This window comes from Mauremys mutica, chromosome 16 (assembly GCF_020497125.1).
Source record: "Mauremys mutica isolate MM-2020 ecotype Southern chromosome 16, ASM2049712v1, whole genome shotgun sequence".
In the NCBI taxonomy this organism is placed as follows: Eukaryota; Metazoa; Chordata; order Testudines; family Geoemydidae; genus Mauremys; species Mauremys mutica.
The window spans coordinates 9,713,741-9,732,986 of record NC_059087.1 but is presented as its reverse complement, the minus strand read 5'-3'; the positions used below and the strand labels follow the sequence as shown (position 1 = coordinate 9,732,986).

Here is a 19,246-nt window from a genome sequence, read left to right as displayed (position 1 = left end):
GTTCGGTTAGTTTGTGTCATGTATGTACTGAGTAATGGAAACAATTCAAGCTTTTTCCAACTCCCATCTTTCTGTTTGTCACTGACAACGTCAAACAGCACCAGCAGCAAGAGATTGAAACTTGGATGTAAATACAGTGTAACATCAACAATGGGAGGATTAGAACCAGTCCCTTGGGCCAAGTTTTTCTTATTAGAAAAATCCACACAACCCCGGTGAGTCACAGGTTTCATGAGCATACATGAGAACGGAGTTTGACCATATGAACATGAATAGCAATACCCAGCTCCTATAGATCATTGTTCATCAGGAGACCTCAACATGCTTTAAACAAAAGGCCAGTATCATTATCCCTATTTTACAGATAGGAAACCCGAGGCACAGAGAGGTAAAGTGACTTTCCCAAGGTCAACCAGCAGGCTAGTAGCCGAGATGGGAATAGAATCAGGTCTGATCCAGTGCTCTATTCACTAGCAAACACTGCCTCCATCTGTTCAGCAGAAGCACATATGGCATTTTTCCTCAGAAGTATATAAATGTTCCATGCTCTTTCTGCTTCTTTGAGTAGAGAAAGGCCCAATCCCAGGTAAGTGAGCCAGGAAGAAGTGGTAGGAGGGAGAAGTCAGCTCAGCAATATGCTCTTTCCCACTAATCCTGCAGGAATCCCACCATGTGAATTATTCTCATCAAGAGGAAAATAAGGATTTTTATAGTTGCTGTTTTAATTAAAAACCCAAAAAGGCTAAATAGTTTTGCTAAAGATTTGATTTCCCTCATCACTTATAAACAGCTCTGAAGTTTCCCCACAAGCTCTACGTGCAGTAATAGGGTATGAAGTGAAATACCTTTTACTACATTATGCAGCTTTTCCATGTGGTTGTGTTCTTTGCCATTGTATACAACAGCTTCAACAGAGAAGATCAGTTTGGGCTGAATTTGGGAAAACCTGTCCAGTACGCCCTGTGGAGTAAAGGGAAAGGACAAGAAATACAATCATGAACAACACTTCGAAGGGGAAAAAGCCACCGGTTGCTAAGACCAAGCCATGTCACAAAATGTCAAGAAGGCAGCGTACAGAGATAATGTTAAGATACCAATGACTTCTGTTTTCTCCATCCACCCCCAGCATTTTAAGGAACAGTGGGTGTGAGCGCCAATCTGTTTTATAATCCCAATGCCTATCCCAAAAAGTACTACTGTGTCCTAGACCAATTACCCAGAATACCATAGTAACACTATTAGTTGCAAGGCCAAATTTACAAAGATCTTTAGGTGCCTAATGATGGAACTAAGTGCAAATATGCCTAAGTGGGTTAGGCACCTAATGACCATTGATTGTAAGGTAGATAGGTGCCTACCTAGCACCAGGTACTTATCTGCATCATAAGGCACCTAAATATCTTCGTAAATCTGGCCTGAAGCCACTGCAGCAAAATAATGTATTTTTCTAAGAAACCAAAAAACATTTCTGCCTTTAAAAAAATTACACACACACACACACGCCACATCAATTTGAAATCATCGCTTCTGCTAATGAAGGTTAGTAAAGGAAACACTAACTTGATTGACATGATTAGGCATTGCAAAAAGAAAAAAAGAAAAAAAGTTAATGCAGTTCTTTGAGTTTCTTCTTCCTAGGGCACAAATTTTAAAAAGGAAAAATTTACCAGATTGGACCCAAGTTTGCAAATAGTTTCAGTCACCCTGAAACTTCATTTTTCAGCAAATGAACACCTCCATTCCTTTCTGCCCTGAGCCTAGCCCTCTGCATATTAGCCCAAATGAGATACAACAACTAGTTTTCTAGGAATTTCTGTGAGCTTCTCATATACTGCACTTAGAGCAATTTCCTTAAATCACTCACCCAGGAAGACTATTATTTCTTTTATACACACAGTAAATGTGGTAACAGCAACTAAGAAATTGTACTAAATAAATAATGAGCAGCTTACAAGTCTCCTACACAAAACCAGCCTTTGGGACCAGACCAACTGAAGTAGAAATCTAATTAGACCACTACAGTAAACTGGAAGTCCCCTCCTCCTCCTGCATAAAGCCAGAGTAATTAAGCTCTGTGTGGGCTTGGGAAAAAAAGAGACTTCACCCACTTAACCTGCAGGCACAGCTGCATGACTACAGCCTGTGCATGCCTACTATTTCATCCTTTGTGGCAAACGACCAGCAACTGTCCCTATGCAGGTTCATTAATTCCAACGCCAGAAGGATGATTTTGAACCACTGGATCTGCACAGTTGAGGATAAACTTGGACTGATTCTGTTCTCAGGCCAGTGTGAATGGGAGTGAGTCCATGGAGTTACTCTCGTGTACGACTGATGTGAGCAAGATCATAACCAAGCATCTTGTAGTTCTTCCCACTCTGTATTTTCTCCATGCTGGCCTAGTCAGGGTTGGTATGCAACCTCCTGAAGGAGAGCAGAGACCCGGTCCTGCATAACCTCTCCAATGTCCACGCAACCTCACCATAGAGCAGGAGTCTCAAACATGCGGCCCATGGAGTTATTTTCTGCGACCCACTAAGCTCCCCTCACCCACCGTCCCTCCTTCCCCCCCAAGCGCGCCACATCCCCGCTCCTCTGCTTACCTCCAAGCACTTCCCACCGCCAAACAGCTGTTTGTCGGCGCTTAGCACTTTCCAGGAGGAGCAGGGAGCTGCGCATTCACAGGAGGAGGTGGAGAAGAGGTGGGGCAGGGGCGGGGATTTGGGGAAGGGGGGAAGAGGCAGAGTTGGGGTAGGGACTTTGGGGAAGGGGTTGGGCCTCACAGAAGGGGTGGAGTGGGGGCAGGGCCAGGAGCAGTAGGGAGGGGGCATCAGCGATGCAGCCCTCGGGCCAATGTACTAGCCCTCACGTGGCCCTTCTGGTCATTTGAGTTTGAGATCCCTCCATAGGGCTTATGGTGGTGCAGAGGTCCTCATGCCAGTTCTCCACAACAGAGAGTTTCCCCTTTAGTTCAGATATTGCTCCTGGGTTTTGCAGACATTCCTCTCGCACTTTGGGCAATAAGCACTTCCTGGTCTCCTTTAAATTCTACTCTCATCTGACTCCACAAGTTGTCCTAGTAACAGTCACTTATCAACTCTCTGGGCTATCAGATAAAGAAAGGCATTTTCTAGTACACTGAAAAGCATCAAGGTTTGTTTCTCATGGAAGTGGAAGGAAGAAGGGGAGAGAAAAGGTGAAACTCAAAAACATTCAAGCTTCAGTCACAGAACTGCAGGACTGGAAGGGACCTCAAGAGGTCATCTAGTCCAGTCCCCTGCCCTCAAGAGAAAGATCATCCCTGACAAGTGTTTGTCTAACCTGCTCTTAGAAACCTCCAACCTCCCTGGGCAATTTGTTCCAGTGCTTAACTACCCTGACAGGAAGTTTTTCCTAATGTCCAACCTAAATCTCCCTTGCTGCAATTCAAGCCCTTTGCTTCTTGTCCTAGCCACTGAATTAATTGAAAAATCCCCAGTCTCACTCCAGTGACATGACATAGGTTTTCAAGAAACTTATCTAAAGCATTCGCTGTTGAGAAGACTCAGACACGCTGATTTAATTACATTACATTAAAGTCGCTCTCCAAAGAGCTTACAGCCAAGTCTGTGACAGTCTCAAATCAGTTTACCATCTTATGGATTTGTTTGCAGTGTTTTCCAGGGATTGCTCAAGTGCTCTAGTCCTATTAGTATCCAGGAAGTGGGCGGGCGAAGCCCGTCCACTGCTAAAGGACCTCCCCCCAGCCTAAGGGGAGGATCCACAGGTCTGGGACACTAACTAAATACGTGGGACAACCAATGAAAAAAACAGGAGCGGGAGTGAGGTCATAGGGCTAAACGAAGGGAACCAGATTGGGACACCGAGCAGAGAACCCCGGACAACGCCCACTGCTCCTCGAAGGCGTCAAGGGAGCCAGTGGACGCCGCCCAGAGGAACTCTGCCCGGATGCGTGAACGGACGGAGGAGCGGAAATAGGCCCCACAGTCGCAGGAAATCCCGTCGGCCAACCCCCTCTCCCTGGTTTTGTAGATGGCCAGTTTGGCCAGGGCTAAGAGGTTGACAAGGAGATCCCGCGACTTCGTGGGGCTACGGATGGGGAGTGCATAGATAAACAGGTGAGGGGAAAAGTGCAACCAAAAACGCAATAGGAGATCCAAGAGGAGCCGGAACAGGGGCTGCAACCTGGCGTAGGCACACACACTAAAGACCACTGTCTCCCATGCTGAATACAGTGTCTAAATAAGCGGCTTAAAAAAAAAAAAAAGGTTTAAAAACGAAGACTGAAAGAAAACCAGGAATGTCCTGTGTGGGAGGAGTTGGGCGGGGGAGAGGAGAGAATTGAGGGAAGTGGAAATCCAAGACTGAGACAATTACAAGTTGGGGGGAATCTTATCTGGGCCATGCTAACCAGATGGACTAGATTCATGACAGGATGAGATCAGATCACACTAAGCCCTCCTCTGCAAGGAGAATACAAGTAGATGGAACTTGCTTCACTAGTGATACTGGAATTTGAATCCAACCAGATAGCTCAGCAGGGATCAAAATCTCAAGGAAGCCCAGATGCATTAGGATTAGCTTGTATTCTCCTAGGCTCAGATCTTCTACTCAGAACTGTGCAGGTGGCCTCCTGTTCCTGCATGGGACCACACTGACTTCAAGGGGCTTCCTGCAAGGGTCTGTCCACACAGTTCTCAGTGTGAGATCTGAACTTATGCTTTTATGTCCACATGCATGGGCCAAACTGCCCCCTTCACCTGTGGCTATACCTCTGAAGCAAACAGAAGGCCCACAGAGGGTGTTGAAAGGAGGAGGAAGGGCTCCTCACAGGAGGGAACCCCTTAGTTCTCTGTTTTATTTGCCTCTGGCAACATGTTTCCTCCAGGCTTGCCTAAGATTTAGGAGATGCAGGGCCTATAAAATATTGATTGTTTGAGCAATGCAAGATGACCGCCAAATTTCACAGAACAAACATATACCTTTCATTATGAAATATTGTTGAAAGCTACAAGTTACTTAGAACCACACAGTTCCACCTCAAAAATGCAGGTGTGCAAAACTTTAATTGTGTTAATGGAGTTACATGAACGCATGGAAGGAGAAAGATCTACCCTTTGGGTGGAAACTGATATTGCTACTTCCCTGACTATCACAAGGCCACCGACTTGGATTTAAATTTGAGCCAACCCTGCCTTTGACTAACAGAAGGAGCATAAGTGATACTGATGGTACAGATATCCCAAGGCTAAGCCTGGTTAAAAAAAATATCACAAAAACGTAATAAAACTGGGCACTGAAAATAGCCCATCAGCATGGAGAGAAACACATTTGTACATTGTAGAACAAGTAAAATAAACAATCTTCCCCCAGATGAAAGATCAAATCATACTGCAAAGAAAATACTCTGTCATTTTCAGACCAAGCAGAAAATATCTGTAGAACAGATTGGTCATTACAAGGTGTGTAGAGTTTTTTTAATCATTGTATTGCACAAAGGATTGTTTTTTCAACAAGAAAATGGAATGATGATGCCCTCTAGTCCCTACTGGGCACTACAACAGTTCGATATTTTTAGCGATCTGTAGAGTCTCATTCCGGGTCCAGTTCTGTTCAATATCTTCATCAATGATTTAGATAATGGCATAGAGCGTATACACTTATAAAGTCTGTGGACAATACCAAGCAGGGAGGGGTTGCAAGTGCTTTGGAGGACAGGATTAAAATTAAAATTATCTGGACAAACTAGAGAAATGGTCTAAAGTAAACAGGATGAAATTCAATAAGGACAAATGCAAAGTACTCCACTTAGGACGGAACAATCAGTTGCACACATACAAAATGGGAAATGACTGCCTCGGAAGGAGCACTGTGGAAAGGGATCTGGGGATCATAGTGGATCACAAGCTAAAATATGAGTCAACAGTGTAACTCTGTTGCAAAAAAAGCAAACATTCTGGGATGTATTAGCAGGAGTACTGTAAGCAAGACACAAGAAGTAATTCTTCTGCTTTACTCCACGCTGATTAAGCCTCAACTGGAGTATTGTGTCCAGTTCTGGGTGCCACATTTCAGGAAAGATGTGAACGAATTGGAGAAAGTCCAGAGAAGAGCAACAAAATGACTAAAGGTCTTGAAAACATGACCTATGAGGGTAGATTGAAAAAACTGGGTTTGTTTAGTCTGGAGAAGAGAAGACTGAGAGGGGACATAACAGTTTTCAAGTACAGAGAAGGTTGTTACAAGGAGGAGGGAGAAAAATTGTTCTTAACCTCTGAGGATAGGACAAGAAGCAATGGGCTTAAACTGCAGCAAGGGTGGTTTAGGTTGGACATTAGGAAAAACTTCCTCTCAGAGTGGTCAAGCACTGGAATAAATTACCTAGGGAGGTTGCGGAATCTCCACCATTGGGGATTTTTAAGAGCAGGTTGGACAACAACCTGTCAGGGATGGTCTAGATACTTAATCCTGCTATGAGTGCAGGAGACTGGACTAGATGACCTCTCAAGGTCCCTTCCAGGTCTATGATTACAATGTTGATGTGCTGGAGCCAAATTCTTGAGAGGCCACCTTGACACCAGGAAGACTGTCAATTTCCATAGCCTATTCAACCTTTGGCCCCTGTCAACAAGGATGCCATTTGGTATTAACTGATGGTGCTTTTTGTGATCTGTCCTCTATGGAGTGAATCAAGCACCAATTCACATAACACGGCAAACGAGTAGTCAGACAGCAACAACTATTGCACACTACCAACCCAGGCTTGATTTGGAAATGAGCAATTTAAAGCTGAAACTTTTAAAACCTTCTCATGGACTTGAACACCTAGTTTTTGTTTAAATTAATGGAAATTGGGCTTCCAGATTCCATGGCAGTTTGAAAAGTCTCAGCCCAAAATCCCTGGTCACTCGATTACAGACCTAAAAGTCGCAATATTACAACAACAACAAAACTTCAAAAAACAGACTCCAACGAGAGGCTGCTGAACTGGAATTAATTTGCAAAATGGACACCATTAAATTAGGCTTGAATAAAGACTGGGAGTGGATGGGTCATTACACAAAGTAAAACTATTTCCCCAAGTTTATTCCCCCCCCCCGCCACACACACACACTGTTCCTTACAACTTCTTGTCAACTGCTGCAAATGGACCATTTTGATTACCACTACAAAAAGTTTCTCTCTCCTCTGCTGGTAATAGCTCACCTTAACTGATCACTCTCGTTAGTGTGTGTATGGTAACACCCATTCTTTCATGTTTTCTGTGTATATATATATATAAATATATATATAAAATACATCTTCCTATGGTATTTTCCACTGCATGCATCCGATGCTTATGCTCAAATAAATGTGTTAGTCTCTAAGGTGCCACAAGTACTCCTGTTCTTTCAGCCTAATCAGTTTCTTTTCTCAAGTTGGGAAGAAAATCTAGTTTTCTGGGGTTTTGCCACAAGATGGCAGAAGCAGTAAACAAATGGAACATGCACATCTTCAGTCAACTCTAAACAGATCCCTGATCTATCCCTGATCTATCCCAGATCTAACCACCATCTGCACTAGGCAGGCTCATAATTGTAACTTCCGTGGAATGGGCAATACTGAGATTACTTACGTTAATTCCAAAATCAGGCGAAGTTGAACTCCAAATAGCACCAATACTCGCAGCAGCCAGCATTGCTTCCACTGCGTGAATACCATTGGGCAAATAACCTACGAACAGGATTTCAATAGTTAAAGAAGGAAGAGACCTGGAATGTGCAGATCTTAAAGTAAACCTAAACTTTACTGTAGTCAGGTTATACAGATGTGCAAATAAGAGAAGCAAAATAAAATGTCTCATCAGAAACATAACTGCACCTGCAAGTTTCTACTGCCAGCTGCCATTTCCCCCTCCTAAGGGGCCAGAGTCTGATCACAGACATTGGAGAAAAATCAGTTGTAACTGCACTGAACGAGTTACTCCAAATTTGAGGGCCTCCCAATTTCCATTGCAGTCACAGAGATCCAGATCTTGTTTATTCACCAAAATCTCAGGGGGCCGACGGGGGAGGAACCTGAAGATTTGCAGGGGGATGGGAAAAGAGGAGAGTAATCTAATGGCCAGGGCAAATGTGAACTGAAGATATAGGGCTACCCATTACCGAAAAGCTCCCAGACACTGAGAAGTCCTGGAAAACAAAGTTTGTTTAGAAGGTGGGATTATGAAATGCCCAGTAACCAACTGTAAGGCAAATTCAGTCAACAGCAGCCCTCTCCCCACAAGCATGCCAGGGCAGGTGGAAGGAGGGAGAAATAATCCCTGTGCAGATCGCCTCTCCGCACCCATCTTTGATAACCTAACCAGCTTTGTGCAAAAAAGCTATCCAGCCAGAGGCAACATGACATTGCATACATGAGCAGAAGTGACAAGACATCTCCGGTCAAGATCAGCTGACTTATTTCTGGTTCCATGCCCCTAATCTTAATCATGAGAGTCAGGGGCAGACGTGCCAACGCTCACCAATTCCTTGTGATTGACACAATCTGTAAGTAAAATTAAGCCCAACGTATGATCTCGCAAAAGAGCTCTCAAAAGTCAAATCTCAATTTTTATTTTATTTTTTAAATAATCCTGGGCGAGCTCCTGCTGCTCATCAGCCCCGGCAGCCAGGACTCCAGCAGTCAGGCAGCCTCAGGACCGACAGCAGAAGCCCCAATCACCCAGGGCTGACGGCGGCAGCCCTGGCCCCTGCGAGGAAGCCAGTCAGCCCCGTGCCCAGGGAATCTGGAATCCCCGAGAGGCAGGGTGGCTGCACTGCAATCACTTGATCGCTAGGACCCAGGAGGTGCTGGGATGCAACTCAGTGATCACTGGGGTCACCAGCGGAAGAAGGAAATTAATTGCACTCGCTGATGTAAGAGTAGGTTAGATAAATGCCTATCCGGGATGGTCTAGACAATATTTGGTCCTCCATGAGGGCAGGGGACTGGACTCGATGACCTCTCGAGGTCCCTTCCAATCCTAGAATCTATAAGTAACTCAGGGTCGCTTTGGGGAGTCCACGCTCCTTGCAAGATCCCCAAGCCTGCTGCTGGGGTCCCCAGAGCCCTGGTTGCCCCAGTAGACGTTAATATTGAGGAGTAACATTCCAACACTTGCCTGGAGACTCTCCCAGTGGAGAGACCCCAGCCTGCCCAGGGCCCCCCTTCCTGGGACCCAGCCACCTGCTCCCAGGGAGCGCGCCACGTGGAGGGAAGGTAAGAGGGACCTTCCCATCTCTCCCCCCCCAGGAACCGTGCCTTCTGGTTACAACCTGGCTGCAGGGAGATGGTTTTGTCCCAGGCTGTTCCCAGCTGAGCTGACTGTGATTCCCTGCCTTGTGCCCAGGAAAGTTGGCCACCAGCTCCCATTGTTTACAGGGAGCGTGAAGCCAGCGTGCCCAGGGACGGGGGAGTGGGAGGGGACAGAGGAATGTGGGAGCCAGTGTCAAATTTCCATCCGCTGCCCCATACAATCTGCTGCTTTGTGTTACCTGTCACTGACCCTGCTGGTGTGAACGGAGGACGCTCAGTGAGATCTGCCAACATCACCCCTGCCCTCACTCTGCACCCCTTTGCGCTGACAAGGGGCTCCTAGCTGTTCCTGGGGAGCAAAACGAGCACGTCCTAGGGGAGGGATGGGCAGAATCCGAGCAGGGGCCAAACTGAAGGTAGAGGAGGGTCCAACAGCTGGAGGCAGGGGTAGGAGAGGGGCCCAGGGGCAAAAACCAGGGCCTGGGCTTTAGAGCCGAGGTTAAGAATGGGGTACAGGCACTGCCAGACATGGCAGAGGGGGATAAAAGTCACCCCAGATGGGGTGAGCCAGCTGCAGTGATTGCAAGAGTAGGGTGTGGGGCAGAGGGGCTTTTTGCAGGATCTTCGCTCCCATTTCCCAGGGCTGCGTCCTTAAAAGCACCACGCATCACAATGCCTAGACAAGGCAGCTCTTCCCTCTTGGATATGGCATGTTGCCAGCATCAAATGGATGTGTCATGATTTCAGCCTTCATTCTTAAAGAAAAGGTAAGTTTCTAGCCCTCGTGTCTGTGGAGAAAGCGTCAAAATATGACCCCAGTGCACCCTAAAGGCTCAAAAACCCCCAGAAATCTATTAATTTTTATATAATCTCATAATTTTAAAGCCAATCTCATGAGTTTGTGTGAGTCTGATGTGATTTTTGAACATTTGGGGTCAGCAATACTGCAGGGTATATGCAGTAGCTCCTAAAGTGATGTACCCTGTGTACATATACATGCACTTTTCAAGCAGGAATGGAACCAGTACGTTTTCACTTTGCATTCAAAATGCATTAGCTTTCCAAACCTGAAATACAGCTTTATCAGCAGCCTGCAGCACGATTTTGAGATTTAAATACACAAAGGGATCCCTTTTGTCAGATATTCTGACAAGAGAAAGAGAGTCAGGAGATGCAGATTTTCAACAGGCTGATCCTGCCCCCATCAAAGTCAACTGGGAGGTTGAGATGGAGTTTTGAACGGTCAGGATTGAACCCATAGATTAAAAACACAAATTTCAAATGACATCTAAATTAGGGGCCCAAACATGGATTTGGGCACTTATCTCTTTTAAGGATCTAAATGACATCCAAGTAAGCAAGCAACAATGCCCCCATACAGAATAGGTATTTTATTAGGAACCCCAAAGTTTAAAATTGAGCCCATTTAAAGGACCAGGGGCCTGGTTTACAACACAGTAAATTGTACCATTGTATCCCACCACGTGTTAGGAACTTTCCAAAACGCAGAGAACGACAATCCCTGCCCTGATGGGTATTTCTAAAAACAAGGCCCTAGAACCGCCTTTAAAAAAACCCACCTGAACTCAGCAGTTATTGGTTTCTGTGCACACACTGGGTTTGTTTGCCAGTCTACTGGGATGCACTTTAAGAAGCTGCCTGTTCCCATCTTTCAAGCACTAAATTTGCTTGCGGGGGCAGGGGGAGGGTTTCTAAGGTGGACCGAGATATTTCTGTGCCACCCTTCATATCATTGGCATGTGCCACATTAAATAGGGCTTACCACTCACCACTAATTTATGGACCATTAGGCTTTTTACCATTAGTCATGGAACATCACATCCAGCGTCTGATCAGAGATTAGATAGGTCTGACATGCCCTGTCATAGGGAGTTCTGGAAGAAATACAGGACTCGGTATACAAGTCTCTCAGCATACATCACCATGGTATTTCTTCACACTGACCTACATAAAGTTTGCATTGTTTCTACCATGTTTGACTTTGATCTCTCATATTATAAGTCACATGCCCACAGGCATAAAGGCTCATTTAGGAACCTCATGCTCATTCCCTTGGGATCAGAATTTGAGAGGCAAAGCTCAATATTCCTGTTTTCAAAGGCAGTCTCACATTTCAGAGCATGGACTACTTTTTAAAATGTAGAAATCCTCTTGGACCTCTGCTTCCCTGGCCCAAACCTTCCCTATAGCAACTCCACCCTTTGGCTACATGCAACAGGGCAGCCCACATGAGGAGGGCCCTGAGTCGTATGTCATGTTCCCTCTGCAGCCGAGCAGGGCCAGTGCAAGCACTAGGCAAACTAGGTGGCCGCCTAGGGCGCCAAGATTTGGGGAGCACCGAAGCAGTGCCCAAAAATAGGACCGGATAGCAATCAAGACGCAGGTTACAGATCACAGAGTGTAGGGTGGACGTAGATAAGAACCATGCTCCCAATGAATTGCTCTCCTGCTATTTAGGCAGCCAGCAATTAGGGAAGTCCTTTGATTAGATTGCAGACCATTGGGAGTGTGGTTCTTATCACCTCCCTATAAAGTGCTCTCCGACTCCTGCCATTTAGAAAGCCAGGGAAGTCCTTTGATTGTGAATCGATAATTGTACAGACTGCTGTGTTGGTAGGTACATTATTACAGTACTAGCTCCTCTGTCTTGTAGATTGCACAGCAGCAGCCATGAGGAGAGTGGAGCAGTGGGAAGTGTAAGACCCTCCCTCCCACTGGGGCTGAGCTGTGCTGTCAGTGTGGTGCAAGTGGGGCCAGCTTGCACATGGCATGCTCCTCCAAGAGCAGGCTGCAGGGTTTCCAGGGCAGAGGCTCTGCTCCCTGGGGAGAGAAGGGAGGGAGGTTACGGCTGGCAGCTCTGCAGGGTCTCTTGTGTGGAGGGGCAGCTAAGCCGCTTTAACCCACCTCCCTGCACCCCAGCTTTCTACCCTCCTGACCCTGCTTTGGTATGAGGGCCATGCACTCTCTGCCTTCACAGTCCTGCCCCACCGACTCCCTGCTGGAGGGAGAGCCCAGCATTCAACTCCCCAGCCTGGGCACAGGACGGACTCGTGAAGGCAAAGCAGGCCACACGCTCCCATTGCATGCCAGGGACTGGAGAGGATAGTGCTCATTTCACCTTGCGGCTCTTTGAATCCTACCCCGCCTGCCGTCCCCGCTCCACACCCAAACCCGGTCTGCTCCCCTTGCACTCCCCAGCTGAACTCGAACCCCCCACTGACCAAACCCAGTCTGCTTCCCCTCCCCACCAAACCTGATACCCGACTGACTCCACCCAGTCTGCTTCTCTTGCGCTCCCCGGACAAACCCAACTCCCCCACTGACCCAAACCCAGTCTGCTTCCTTCTCCTCCTGGCCAAACTCGAACAGTCACTGACTGAATCCCATCTGCTTCCCTTCCTTGCTCCAGCCAAACCCAAACCCCCACTAACTGAACCCAGTCTACTTCCCTTCCCCCTGAAAAAATTCTAAATTATAACGTGTTACTCTGTGACAGTGTATTGTGTATAACGTATGTGATTTATTTTAAGATCCATGCTATGTTGTGCAAAGTGAAAACAATGTCAGCACCATCAGGTTATTCATTTATTTTCATTAAATAGAATAATTAACAAATTCTCAAGCCGAACATGTATTAATTCTAAAAAACAATGCCACATTATGTAGTATTCATTTTTGAAAGTTTTTAATAAGTGATGCGGGGGGGAAAGGGGAGGGAGGTGCAAGGTGGAAGTTTTGCCTAGGGCACAAGCTATCCTTGCACCGGCCCTGCATCCGAGGAGGAAAGTTCTTACAGATATGACAACACCCCTTCATGTGGGATTCCTAGAGGCACTGCAGGGTCACTAATGGGCATAGGAGCAGGGCTTAAAACCCAGAGACAGGGGCATGCCCCACCTGCAACAAAGTCCCTGCAGGGACCCTAACTGACTGAACACTTAAAGGGCTACTTAATTACTAACTAACAACAACTAGAAGCACAAGGCTGAGAAAGAAGCCACTGGCCAGCTTGCAAAGCAAGAGACAGAGGTGCGCCAACTGACCACCACGGGTGGTAAGAAAGAACGGAGAGGGCTCAGGGCCAGCAGTGCCTGATATACCACGGCATGAGCAAAGAACTCTAGGGGGCGCCACAGCCAGCCCTATGGATACCACTAAGGCAAGGGCTCTCAAACTGGGGGTCACAAGGTTATTACATGAGGGGGGGGGGTGTCACGGTAAGCCTCTACCCCAAACCCTGATTTTCCTCCAGCATTTATAATGGTGTTATAAATTAAAAAACACATTGGGGGGGGGGGTCGCACTCAGAGGCTTGCTATGTGAAAGGGGTCACCAGCACAAGAGTTTAAGAACCGCTGCGCCAAGGCAAAAATCTCCGATGACCACACACAGGGGCACACGCACACCTAGAATGGAATCAACATGAGCAAGCACTGGAAGAAAAACAGCCTGGTTTCTGCTCTTCTCACACCACCACAGGTCAGATGCTGCAGGGCAAATTAAACCCTTAGTAAGTTGCCCAGGTGTGGGCAACTTACTGCTTTCAAATCATGCTCTCAGGAATATCCTTGGAATCCCCAATGCTTTCAGTATGTTTGCCCAGGTGTAAGTGACTGAAACCTGGTAAGATAGTTTTTACTGATACCCAAAAGAGGAACAGGATGAAGTATGTGTTCTCTGCTGTGTTGGGCCTGCAAGACTAAAGGAACAATGGAGCTGATCTGTTGAGTGAGAAAGTGCTATTTTTACAATCACTTTAGGGCCAGATTCACAAAGGCCCCAACTCCCATTGATTTTGATGGGAGTAAACTATTAATTACCTTTGTCATGCCTACCATTTACAGGTTAGAACAGTGTTCTTAAACTAAGACCAGGAAAAGAGTGCAGATCCATCTCCTCAACAGATCCATCCTGAGCATCCAAGGGGAAATTTCAGACTAACATCCCTTTTTCCCTGTAACAGTTCTTTGTGTTGTGCCGATACATGCAAGCAGGTTCTGACAAGCTCTCCTGACACTGACAGCAAACAAAGCTCAGCATGAGCGACAGCATGAGTTTTCTCCTCATTTCCCACACTGTAAAAATCACATTTAAATCAATGTACTCTGGGAAAACCTCGGACGCTAAAGAAAATACAACTGGCAGGGACAGCCTGGATCATCAAATCCAATCCCTTCCTATCTCAGGCAACTGTGTTACATAATCCCTTTCATAAATTCATCAAGCTCCCATGCAAGCGATCCAATGCTGTCCCAGATGAGAGCATAGAGGATATGCGAGTTGGTCCACACGGTGCAATGAGCTTCGGAGGTCTTCCCACACAGAGATCCAGGTGTCCAACTGACAAACCCAGCTACACCTGGTAAGGTGGCACTTTTCACATGGTAGAACCCAGACATGAGGGATATTTGTTCAAACCAACCAGTTCTGCCCACATGGATAGAAACCGGAGACTAGGTACTGGGAACAAGAGAGCTCAGTCTGCTATCAGCTGAACTCACTGCTAGCTCAGGGAGCACACATCTTGTACTACTAGCATGCAGCTTCCATGAAAACAAAGGCAGCATGAGCAGTGCCCATTGTAAATCAATTTCACAGAGGGCATGAAACAGTGAAAATGTCCCATCCCATGATTTTAATGTATTTTAAAGGAAAGTGTCTACAGAGTCTCAAATACAAAAGGTGACCTTAGTCCATTTCAAGGATATAATGACTTTTACAAGTAGCATGTAAAAGTCACTCGGCCCTTGAAATGGACATTTATCTGCAAAATTAATTCAGTGCAAACTCTGCAAAATTCAGTACTTCGCCAATTACACTGTCAGGAAATTCCTTTAATAAATCATGATTTACACAGGGCTCTAAGCACAAGCTACATCCAAGTAATTTAACCTACGACACCCACTCTGGCAGGACACAAGTCAGACCTTAATACCACATGCTACTTAAAAATGAGGAAAAAAAAGTGGCTGTTTATTCTAAAAATAGGTTCAAGACAGAACTGTCAGGTCTTCACATTTCCCGTGAGTCACTATTTACCTGAGCTGGTGTTTGCTGAGGTTTTAAGTTTAAACATGTAGTGACATTGCAATGCTGAAGTCAATCCTTCTGAAAGTTGCAGGCCAAAATTTTCCAGAGGTGGCCAGGGAGTTTGGTCCCCAATTTGCAACAATGACAAGGGACCCTATTTTCAGAAAATGCTGAGCATCCAACTCAGAAAAAGAAATCAAGCTCCTTTGCAGAGTGAAATTGGGCACCCAGAAACTGAGGCATCCAAACATCACTGGTCACTCAGAAAAGGAAAGACGTTGGCATTCAGGACAAGGTTTACTTAAGCCATCAAACCATACAACACAAGGAAAGCAGCAAAGTTAAGGCTCAAAAATCCTCAAAGCAGCTCCTTCCCTACTCCTAAATGCCTGGTATAAGGGGAAAATTCAAGGCCAGAGCCCCAGTGTCAGCTTTTAACCTTAACACAACATTTCGTACTCCTACTTGGATTTTTAAGCTAATATTACTACAGCCCAAGACTATTAGTAACCCGCCAATCCTCTTAGAAAGCTAGCTTTAAAAAATCACATTAGTAACTGTATTAGCCCTAGCAGCTAAAGTACTAGCTTTAAACAACAAAATGCAATGCTGTTTTGTTGAATGCAGTTGAGGGGTTTTTTGGCTGATAAAGACAAGATCTGCTACAGGAGCACAGTAAGAGTCATCTATCCAGAGATGAGAAATAAAGATAAAGATAAACTGGAGCTTATTTTATTCCTGATATCAGTCAATTATTTGCCAGCTAGGATTATCAGTGGTACTGAGGTGGAGGAGGGAGTAGGGGGTACCTCAAGATTAGCTCATTCAAAATTACACCAATGGGACCCTCCGTTTATTTTAAAGGTTGGCAGGTGCAAGTAACACATATACACACCCCTCTAAGATCTAGGTAGACTTGCAAGACATCCCCAAACAGAAAACACAGATGCTGCCACAGCTTTTGAAACAATGCTTGCTGCTAAATGTCTCTTCCTTACAGCTGCTAAGCTGCTAAGCTTTTAAGTACATCTGGCAATGATAAAAAGCTGAAGACCAAGGAGAAGATACCAAGCTGAAGGAGAAAGCCCCAGTGCGGTCTTGTTCACCTACCTCCATCTTTGTTACTGTAGTGATGCAAGTGTTCATTGCACTTAAAACAGAGGACATGTTACCTATGATGAAGGGTTTGTCGTCCAAGAGATAACTAGGCAAGAGTAAAACATTCACAAGGGATGTCTGGATGGGCTGGTTACTTTCCCTTACAGATTAGGCTTCCGTGGAATTAAGGTCCTAACAGTCCAAGTCCCTGCTACTGTGGTTGCAGATCAAGAGGGCTTTTGGGGCCAGAAATGACAGGGAAAGCATCCAAATCACAGTAGGCTAACTGGAAAGGTCAGGCAATGCTGACTCAGTTAAACAGCATTTCTGCCCATTTGAAACGATAACTCACCAAGGTGGGGAAAAATATGCCCATTACTGCTGCTGTAAAATGCACAAAGCTCCCATACCAAACAAAAGGTTTTCTACATGCTATTTTTATGTTCAAAACAGGTTAGGTCCTGGTGGAAGGTGGCAATCTTTGGGAGGACCTGGACTGTGATATTGCATGTGGGTCTGGAAGTCTGAGCTGAAGCTTTCCAGCCTAATACTCCACACCCTCCACCTCCTTCTACAGTACTAAGGGTTTGGACAGCTGCCACCTTAGTTTCTGCCTCCAGCAGTGATGTCACAATGCCACTGAAGTGCAGCCATCTCTAGAGTGGAAGGTGGCAGCTGTTTAACCCAGAACACTACCCAATAGTGTTTTAGGACAGGAAGTGGAATAATTTGTAAATTGCTGGGGCTAGGCAGGACACTAGGCAAACAGAAGTCCAAGTTGATTAGGAAGGCAGTAGTAGAGTACATGTGGTTTTAAATATCAACTGACATCTCACTCTCCCCTCCACATGTTTATCTATCAAACAGAAAGATGCTCTCCAGGACTTAGATACCAACTGGATTTGACCAAGACAAAAAAGAGTTAACTTCCTTATTCCTGTGAAAACCCAGATCATCTCTAGAGACAATACATCAGGACCTTATTTCATCCAAGAACTGGTGCCTCAGGCAGTGCACCTGAACACTACAGCAGGCCTCTGGCTCAATACTAACTCAGAAGACTGCATCCAGTTGCATTACTACCACCTCCTTCAGTACACTGGGTTCTCTTTGAAGATCTCTCATATGAGCTCTGACCCAGGCCATCCTTACTTAGCTTGTGAGATCTGAATCCAAGTGTTCTTAGTATTTTGAATGAGACATTTTGAAAAAGCATGTAATGTAATAAGATCCACAAAATTAAAGGTCAGACATGAACTCCTACGCTATCAGGGCTTGAAAAGTCAGATCATATGACTAAAAAAGTAGTTTTCCTTAGAGTTGCAATAAGGAAGGGTGTATGATACTATGACTCCTATCTAGGTTCTCTTAAAATAGCTGTTCTTCAGATAGCAATCTTTTTACATAAAGTCTTAGAGAAATGTTTAATTTGGTGCCTCGGAGATCTTAACATTAAAAGTGTAGCCACTACAATGGAAGAGACACTCCCTTTGTACTCATTTTGAAGACCAGTTTAAGCTGGCAGAAGGAGGGGGTGGTATGAAGAGAAAGGAATAAAAAAAACATGTAGACAAAGTGACCCACTGTGGTAAATAAGATGCATAGATCACAAATCCAGGAAGATAACAGTGCTTTGAAATTAAACATTTTGCTCTTTCCACTATACCACAAGTATTTCTCCCTAAAATTTTCAATTTAAGTTGTGTGTTTTGGAAGTAGTAATACAACAAGACAAGACATTCCAATTTATACCTCTTCTTGTGGTTCTTAAGAGTCAAGCCTCCCAATGAAGCCTAAGAGAATAGTCTCATGTTAGGACAGCAGGATCGGGACCCTAATGCTTGCAGATCATCCTTGACGCCTACACTTCAGGGAGGACGGAACGCTGGCATTAGTTAAATCTGGAATTGCTTGGCTTTTGGAGGTATGTCCCCTGACCTTACTTAAAATAAATAGCATCTAAAAGCATGTTTCAAATACAGAGTGACCAGATAGTCAGTGTGAAAAATCGGGGTGGGGTGGGGTTAATAGGTGCCTATATAAGACAAAGCCCTGAATATCAGAACTAACTAACTTTCTTTCTTCAATCAATCTCGGGACATCTGGTCACCCTAGTTTCAAGTAAGCAATAGATACACCCTACTTGTTCCTCCCAACATGGCTTAATCCCTCCTATAAGATATTAGTACAAAACATTGATCATGCTGTTGGCACTATCTTTTATTGCCTCTTAAAAATTAGCATTAGCAAAGCCTTTAACAAGGGCTTAATTCTGCTCCTGGAGGTAATGGCATTTTGCCATTGACTTTAAAGGAAGCAGGATCAGGCCCTAAATTGGAAAGTAAGGAGATATGTTAAACAGTTACTATCAACACTATATGTTAAGTAACTTATTACCTAAACACACCCTTACTTGGAATGCATTGAAGTATTTCAATTAAGCAGAGATTTAGCAGCTCTAAGTCAAACAAACAAGAGCAAATAAGATCATAGAATCATAGACTATCAGGGTTGGAAGGGACCTCAGGAGGTCATCTAGTCCAACCCCCTGCTCAAAGCAGGACCAATCCCCAGACAGATTTTTACCCCAGATCCCCAAATGACCCCCTCAAGGATCAAACTCTCAACCCTGGGTTTAGCAAGCCAATGCTCAAACCACTGAGCTATGCCAAGTCAGCCAACCTATAACAAAGTGAGAGAGAAAATGCTCTCGTTACAGGAGCTGATAAAAGAAGTTCCTAGATGGGCCCAAAGCCTCTTCTAACCGCAGTGCCGATCTCTACTACATATCCTGCCTGTGGAAGGAATTGGATAGATGGCA

At 45.3% G+C, this 19,246-nt stretch overlaps 1 protein-coding gene across 1 annotated transcript in view; it reads right to left on the bottom strand.

The window, feature by feature from the left end:
- AACS (acetoacetyl-CoA synthetase) overlaps nucleotides 1-19,246 on the bottom strand; it is a 59,106-nt gene that overhangs the window by 26,959 nt on the left and 12,901 nt on the right. The window contains exons 5-6 of the mRNA XM_044990455.1: nucleotides 7,616-7,713; nucleotides 846-960 (exon numbers count right to left, since the gene is read on the bottom strand). Of these exons, the coding sequence (XP_044846390.1) occupies nucleotides 846-960; nucleotides 7,616-7,713 (213 nt within the window). The remainder of the gene's footprint in view (nucleotides 1-845; nucleotides 961-7,615; nucleotides 7,714-19,246) is intronic.